Source organism: Rhinoraja longicauda, chromosome 25 (genome assembly GCF_053455715.1).
Source record: "Rhinoraja longicauda isolate Sanriku21f chromosome 25, sRhiLon1.1, whole genome shotgun sequence".
Taxonomy (NCBI): domain Eukaryota; kingdom Metazoa; phylum Chordata; class Chondrichthyes; order Rajiformes; family Arhynchobatidae; genus Rhinoraja; species Rhinoraja longicauda.
Window position 1 is genome coordinate 13466422 of NC_135977.1, and position 8543 is coordinate 13474964.

Here is an 8543-nt window from a genome sequence, read left to right on the forward strand (position 1 = left end):
CCATCTATTGCATTGCTGGGACTGGGTCAGAGTCCAGGGACTGTGTAACTCACTGAGAGTGTACTGAGAGTGGGGCGGTTTCTGGGATTGTGTTTGGTCCTTGGGGCTGTTTATGTGCCGTGGGTGGTGTTTCTGCGACTGTGCTGAGATACTGCTGCTGTACTGTGTTGGGGCACTGGGACTGTGTTGGGGCACTGGGACTATGTTGGGGCACTGGGACAGTGTTGGGAGAACTTGGGGCACTGGGACTGTGTTGGTCTCTGGGATTGTGTTGGGGCACTGGGACTGCGCATGCGCACCACCCGCGCCGCGGCGCCTGTCGCCATGGCAACGTGGACTCGCGGGGCCGTGCATGCGTGTCGTTGCGCGGTGACGTTACCGGCAGAGGAGGAAGATGGCGCATTACCGGGTGAGGGGAGGCCGCCGTCTGTGGACACTGGGCCGCCAGCGGAGGGAGACAGTCAGGGCAAGACGGAAACCGAGACGGTGTTGGGTTAGGGTGGGGGGGTGGAGCGGTTTGGAGGGGGTTTTGATGGGGACACGGGGAGGGTGTAGTGGGAGGGAGGAGCGAGAAGAGCGGTAGTGGAACGGAGGAGGAGGAGGGAGGTGAGGGGGTGGAGGGATGCAGGAGGGGGTGAGGAGGGACGGGGAGGTGGGTAGAGGGACGGAGGGGAGGCGAGGGACGGAGGAGGGTGGGGTAGAGGGACGGAGGAGGAAGGAGGGACAGAGGGGGTCGACGGGGCATAGAGGGACGGAGGACGGGGTGAGGAGAGACGGAGTAGGTGGGGTAGAGGGACAGGGAAGGACGGAGGGTAGAGGGACGGAGGGGGGTAGAGGGACGGAGGAGGGGGTAGAGGGACAGAGGGGGTAGAGGGATGTAGGGGAGAGGAAGAAGGGAGGTAGAGGGGTGGGGAGGGGCACAGGGGGAGTAGTGGGATGAGAAAGCAATGGGAGAGGGACGATTGTAGAGAACGGAGGGAGGGGTTGAAGGACATGGGAAGGGACTGGGGAGAGGAGGGGTAGTGGGAAGGGAGAGTAGATGGCGTGGTACAGGTTGGAGGGGTGAAGTAAATGGGTGCAAAGCGACAATTGGATGAGTGAGATATGGGTGCTGAATTGAAGGGCACATGTGGTAGAGGGGAGTTGAAGATTGAGGGGTGGATAAGAGGGTTGGGGGAGAAGAGGAGGGGGAATCGGGAGGTGAAGAGGAGCACGGATAAATAGCAGGTAGGGTGCAGGATATTGAAGGAGGAGTTGAAAGGAGACAGGTACCATAGTAAAGACTGATATGTGCAGGTGAGGGCAGAGTGTGGTGAGGAGTTGGCAGGTGGTGGAGGAAAGGGTTGGAGAGTAAGGGAGTGATATGACTGTGTAACTGGCACGTGTTTGTCATATATATCAATCCTGTCGTAATCACTAGGCCGGGGATTCCCGAAGGGAACAATTTCGAAGATATTTAGAAAAAGGTGGTGTGTTGGATGCACTTACTAAAGGTAAAAAAAACATTTTTCACTGTTCTTATATTTACAAATAAAGTAAATTATGTTGGTAGGAGAGGGAACAGAACACTATATATAGATGGGACTAAACTTTTGCCAAGAATTTCCCAATGTTCATTGGGAAACAATTTTCGTTTTTCATAATTCTCAACAACTGTACATTCCTTTAGAAATAGAATTGATGCTCAGAAAGATGCAACTATGCCCAGGTTTAAAAAAAAAGTTTAAAAAAGGATTGAATTAGCCATGTGCTGCTCATTAGTAATCCCAAGGTGTCTTAGGAGGTGCCACTGAATAATGAAAAATTGGGGTTGGGAATACTGGGAATAAATTTATGAGAAATATAAAATTAAATCTATGTCTTTGTGAAAAGGTTAACAGAAATGTGAATGTTGAGAACGGTTGGAGGAAGAGGTTGCTTTGTATATAACAAAAATATTGGAGAGCCAACTTTCTCACCCATGTCTGTCAGTCGGACACTTTGAGGCAATCTCTTTTAATGCCTGTCTTTTAATATCTGGTTGGAAAGGGGTTCCATGGGTAGTTATCAGTAATGGAGTTCTCCCTTTCTCATTGGCAATCTAAGGTGGAGAATGTTGCACAGCAGCACCCTCTGATAACTTCTGCACCTGGTCAAGAGAGTCAAGAGTGTTTTATTGTCATATTTCCTAGATAGAACAATGAAATTCTTACTTGCTGCAGCACAACAGAATATGTAAACATAGTACACTGATTCTTGACCAGGTCCAGAAGTGATTCCACAAGGAAGCCCCTCGATTGCCGCAATCCCCCACTACCGCGACCAGCAACATTCCTGCAGCTCCACAAAGATCAGGAGCAAGGTTTGCCATGTGGCCAAGATTCAACAGGCAGCCCCTTCAAATGCAATTTCTCACAAGTTTAGTTTAGAGATATAGTGTGGAAACAGGCCCTTCGGCCCACCGAGTCTGAACCAATCATTGTTCCCTGCACACTAACACGATCCTACACATATTAGGGACAATGTTTTACAATTTTATTATGCCAATTAACCTACCAACCTCTACATGTTTGTAGTGTGGGAGGAAAGCCACATAAGTCACAGGGAGAATGTACTAACTCCGTACAGACAGCGCCCAAAGTTAGGATTGAACCCAGATCTCTGGCGCTGTAAGGCAACACTCTACTGCTGCGCCACCGTGCCTCCCTGTAATATATCATGTAAATATGGAACATGACTTCTTCTAGGCTTCAGATGTTAAAGGCACCTGGGAGTTTGTTAACGCAATTTAATAAGTTATCGGAGGGTGCTGCTGTGCAACATTCTCCACCTTAGATCTTAGTCTTTCACAAGTTCAGACTGTGTCACAGACAGTTCTGCCCATTCCTTAACTGCCAAGTGATTGTGTACATAGTAGATGGGGTGATTTATTTAAAAATTGATTCTTGATGGTGTTATTTTAGTCTTTGGGTGTAATTTTCAAAATGAAATTTGCTTTATTTTCCAGTGCTGGTTGCACTCTATGAGGAGCCAGAGAAGCCCAACAATGCAATGGAGTATCCTTTATTATAGAGATAGATTCTTTTTTTTGGATGACATTAAATAGTGGAAAGCAACTGTGGAGAGCTTCGATTCATTATCTGGATGTAGATGACATTGCAAGACTAAAGTTAATTGTCCATCTCTGGTTATCCTTTAGGAGGAAGTGACGATGGCCTGCTTTGTTGAAGCATTTTTGATGTAGCAGGAGTTTTCTCAAAAGATAATGGAGAGAATAAGATAATGTGGGAATGATGCAAATATCGACCAGATTGAACACGGGCAACAGACTTCCTTGCCTGAGAGACATTAATGAACCTGTGTATAACTTTCTTGAAGATTGGTTATCATTTATCATTTCCAGTTTGTGTTAAATGGTTTACCGGGAAACCCAGAGTGAATGTAAAACCTTAATTGCAATCGCTGTATGCTGAAAGTTACTATGTTTGCATAAAAGATAGTTTCCCCAATCTACCATCAGCAACGAGGAGCTGCATTTCTACGATCGATTGGTTGAAAGTTTCCAGTCTGCAGATAGAGGCGATTTCTCATATCTGTCGAGGACTATCTTCCTCCATCTGCTCCCTGCAGGAAGTAGCTGGCTGGCTGTCCATTGCCTTTTAAAAAGGCAGTGTCCTCAATGCCCATCACACACAAAGGGGTTATTTCCTCAGGATCGTGACTGCAGAAATTATTTCCTTAATGTAGCCATTGTTTTATATTTTCAGCTGCTCTACTGTGCTTTTTGATGTATTTATCTTAAGTTGTTCCCTTTTCCCTTAATTAATGTGAACATACTGATAGTGATATAGAGGTATTTTCAAATAATGCTATATTCATATTCAATTTGCAATGCCATAGCTCAATCATCGTTACTGAGTCTACCACGGAAGGTTACTACATACATCATTCTTTCACTTCCATAAATCATGTAGCTGGGGAGGTGTGACACTTTCATTGTATTAAGAGGTGTTTTGTACCATTCCTTAACTTATTAGTTTTTTGAAACGGCATTTAGGAACTACAGGTCCCGAGACTGCAGATGTGGAGACACTACGACTTGAAGTGACAGAACTGAGGCAGAAATACGAGGCCCTGCTCGAGGAAAATAAGGAATTAAAAGCTAAGGTAATAGCAGGTTTTACCTGAAGTCCTTTGAAATTATTCAATGTGATGAGACTGAAGGGTATGTTCACTTGCTTTACTTAATTCTTGGACAAAGTCCAACTGTTTCTTTGTCAGACTGGTACTAGTGTCACATGAGAAAGACCCCTTCCCATACTGATCATTGAGCCACATCTTTAGTCTTGCAATTTGTCTGTTTCTTAGCTAAAATCCAAATATCTCATGCTGTGATCTGGAGGTTATTGCCCTTGCTTTCAAATTTAACCCCTATTTCCTAAGCATTCTTACCAATGATTCCAGAAAATGAATTCAATGTCTAAACAACAATGCAAGCAGTGACCACAATACAATTATGATTTTAATTCTCTCTGGGTAAGTACTGTTGCTGGAAAGATCAATGGTAGTGCCATCTCTGAATGCCATTGATATAGTGGCATACTGCCACTTTAAACTGCTGCAATCCATGTTGACAAATACCATGAACACAAATACAATTTTAAATTGAGATCGAAATCCCTTCCTAACAATGTCCTTTCCAGCGTCACTAACTTTCTCCAGGCATATAACCTTTCAAATGATCTGTGGGAGAGGGAGGATAAAGGGATCAGTTCCAGATTGTCGCTGGCAAGGCTTAACGTGGCTAAAGCCCCAACTGCCTGTTTTGTGTCGGTCCAACCTAACTAGTGGCCTTTGGGTGACACAGTTCCAAATGTTCAATGCCTGCATGTCATCTAAGAGGCAAATCAACAATGTGAAATAAAGTGAGACATTATATTTAGTGATTTTTTACAGTGTGTTATCTCTCTTCCCTTAATTCCTCTATTTCCTGATGCTGGGTGCGTATTATAAAAATATTTGAAATAATTTTATTCAAGGTCCAAGGTCAGTTTATTGTCTCATGTACCAATTAAGGTAAATTTGAGTTACCATACTAAGTGAAAAGCAACAAGACACAGCCACATAAAATAAAATTTAACATAAACATCCACCTCAGCGGCTCCCCACATTCCTCACGGTGATGGAAGGTAATTAAGTCCAATCTTCTCCCTCTTTATTCTCCCGCGATCGGGGCTGTCAAACCATCTGCAGTCGAGGCCATCAAAGCTCCCGCAGCCAGCGATCCGAAGCCCTCGCGTCGGAGTGATCGAAACTCCCTCGTCGGGACGGTTGAAACTCTGCACGGCTTGGAGCTCCCGAATCGGTCTCTAACCAGGGACCGCAGTGTCCACGATGTTAAAGTACACAGGTCCGCGGTTGGAGCTCTCCACAGTCGATCCCGGGATCGCAAGCTCCACGATGAAGTCTGCGCCACGCCCACGGTTGAAGCGCAGGGTCGGTATCCAGGAAAGACCACACTACTCCACGATGTTAGACCGCAGTGGGGACGGAGGTACGATACAGGAAAAAAATCACATCTCCATCGAGGTTAGAGATTGAAAAAAGTTTCCCCCACCCCCCCACATAAAACAAACCAAGGAACACTAAAACATACTCTTTAACACATACCTAAAATAACAAAAACAGAAGAAAGGACAGACAGACTGTGGCGAGGCCGCCACTTGCTGGCACCATCCGGTGAAAAAGCTATTAAACGTCAAGTTACTGTGAAATTTGTATTTATAATGTTAATTTCCATTTGCAATTAATGCATTCCATGTCTTTGATAAGACATTTGATTATAAATCTGTTTTACCAAGAGCATTGCGCTGTTTCCAGGTTTTTCACAGCTAATTTGATTACATGGTCCTGATGCAGAAATCGGCTGTGGAATATGCACTAATGCCCTAAAGTGTTTAAATCTGTTTTCCTTAGCTTGCACAGTTTGAACCCCCCAAAGAGGAAGGGCAACCTGAATAAATCGTCTATCTGCACTGTCAGAAGAATGGAAGAAAGGAATCTGAGAGACCACCTGACAAATTGTATTGAACTTGAAGAATTGATGTATACTGTGGATGGCAGCCAGTCTTTCAGGTTACACGCACCCACTGTATCACCACTTTTACCTGACCATATTCAGTGATGATCCTGTTGGCTTCTTTGAACAGAATTTTGGTCCAAACTCTGTGGTGGGCCAAATAAATTATATTTAACTTAATTCACCATTAAACCCTGCCCAGGAAGTTTGATTGAGAAATGGCCATTAAATGCAAGATGAATTGCAAAATTGACCATTTACAGAACTGTTTTAAATTTTAGATTGTCATTTTGTCACCAGGGAAACATTACATACAACTATTGTTTTGAGTAAGCATGCAAGTTTGTTGAACACTATTTTTGCAGTCTGGGGGAAAGCTGTAATAAGCAGGCTAAGATGTACTATTTGTGTTTTGTTTCCTGTTAGAGTGGGAATGGGATTAGGTAAAAGCAAGATGCTAATGACTTCAAATAATGTTTGGCCAAACATTCTGTTCAGAAGCCAAAATGAACAAGTATCACCATTATCCAAGGCTTGATAGTAGTCAAATCTGAATATGAGTATGCATGTTGAAGATTTCATGTTCTCCAGTGGCCTAGCTGAAGGTGATGGCTACAAAGCAGCAGTGAGTCAGGAGTGGCTTATGAAGAACCATATCAGTTGTGTGAAAGAAAACAGAACTTGTTGGCTGATTTTACAAATCTTCCACTATTTCTAGTTGTACAGGAGTCCAATTTTTCCTTTTGATATTTACTTAATAAATCTTGTTTGCACAATATTGTTCTGTTAATTCCAAAATGTACAGAGTGACCAAAAGTAGATTCTTGTTCCAAGATGGCAGGTGTAATATTTACAGTGGCTATTGAAAATTTCAGCACAAAATGAGACCATTATTTCTGTGCGGTGGTTCCACTACTTCAGTTGGAATTTTGTCCAACTATGTAATTCAATCTTTTCTCGTTTTATTGTCTCTCGCCAGTCTATTGGGTGGTGTTATTTGATTTTTTTAAACGATTATTATGCAACTGAACTATTTGTTGATTTGAAGTGTATTTCTAACTTTACTCTGTCCAGCATTATTATTTTCTCTCTCTCCTCCCTGGTGTCTTTTGACTCTCCAAGGTACTTTTTTTTGCTTCTGTGTCTTTTATTCTTTCAGATTTGAGTATTGCTGTTAAGACAAGCAATCATTATCTATCATTAACTGCCCTTGAGAAGTTGGTATGAGTACCCTTAGAGCAGGCTACTGTTGGATCCGTTGCCTTGATACGACAACAAAAGATAACACGATAGCACTTGAGTGATAATCTGTGCAAAATCCAAAATATGCTTATTATTGAATTGCAAACCAGTATGACGCCCATTCACATTTGCCATACATATTCAGAAAATTCTGGTGACAATTTTAAATTCATGGCTCTTTCAGGAGTGTCTGCAGTTGGTACACATTTCATCCACAGTGTGTTCTTTAAATTACAAATAGAGAGAGAGCACCTCTTCCTGAATTAGCTTCTTTGAGTCTCTGCAGTGAGCTCCAAATGAACTGAGAAATCACTGAACAACTCAATTATCTAATTCAGTGGTGCATATCTTTATATCTTTTTTATCAACAATGAAAATGGGCCAAATTGACCATCCAGGTTTTTGTTGAACATTTAATCAAAAACAGAAGGCGCTAAACGTTCTGAAAAGTACTTGTTGTTTCATTCCAACTGTAGCCCCAGAACTGGAATCCATTGACAGAGCATTAATTGGCTTTAATTTCCAACAGATCTATTGTGGAAAAAGAAACAAAGTGCTGGAATAGCTCAGCGGGGCAGGCAGCATCTCTGGAGAACATGGATAGGTGATTTAAAATTGTCTGAAGAAGGGTCCTGACTTGAAACATCATCTTTCCATGTTCTTCAGAGATCATCCTGGGGGAGCAGTTTAACCAAGTCTCAACATGTTAGATTCAACCAATGTTCTCGGGGTGTGTTACAGAATACAGAATACAGAGCCTTTATTTGTCATTCGGTACCGAGGTACCGAACGAAATTACGTTACCAGCAGTCACACAAAAAAAAGAAACACAAGACACATAACCCCAACACAAACATCCATCACAGTGACTCCAAACACCCCCTCACTGTGATGGAGGCAACAAAACTTCCGCTCTCTTCCCCACGCCCAAGTCCCCGCGGCCGAGCCGCACCGGGCGCTGAAACATCCCGCGGCCGAGCCGGGCGATGGAAGGCCCCGCGGCCGTACCGTGCGCAGCTAAGTCCCGCGGCCGTACCGTGCGCAGCTAAGTCCCGCGGCCGAGCCGCGCCGGGCGATGGAAGGCCCCGCGGCCGAGCCGCACCAGCGATGTAAAGTCCCGCGGCCGAGCGGTTGGTTAAACCAACTCTCAAAGCATTTCTGGAGGAGTGGAACTTGCTATCAAAGCAATGCCAGGGTTAGAACAGGAATGCCCTCCTAAACAAGGGACCGCATTTTTTAGTTT

At 44.0% G+C, this 8543-nt stretch overlaps 1 protein-coding gene across 3 annotated transcripts; it reads left to right on the forward strand.

The window, feature by feature from the left end:
* The first annotated feature begins 355 nt into the window (after window positions 1-355).
* On the forward strand, window positions 356-6834 carry mycbp (MYC binding protein). Of its 3 annotated transcripts, none has more exons than XM_078421431.1 (5): window positions 356-409; window positions 1421-1493; window positions 2987-3035; window positions 4017-4146; window positions 5956-6834. In XM_078421431.1, the coding sequence occupies exons 1-5, from the start codon at window positions 395-397 to the stop codon at window positions 5998-6000; spliced, it is 312 nt and encodes a 103-aa protein (XP_078277557.1). In that variant the 5' UTR covers window positions 356-394; the 3' UTR covers window positions 6001-6834. The 3 variants fall into 3 exon arrangements, with proteins under 3 accessions (XP_078277557.1, XP_078277556.1, XP_078277558.1); XM_078421430.1 differs by having other exon boundaries at window positions 393-466; XM_078421432.1 differs by lacking the exon at window positions 2987-3035 and having other exon boundaries at window positions 393-466; window positions 4037-4146.
* Window positions 6835-8543: the final 1709 nt, after the last annotated feature.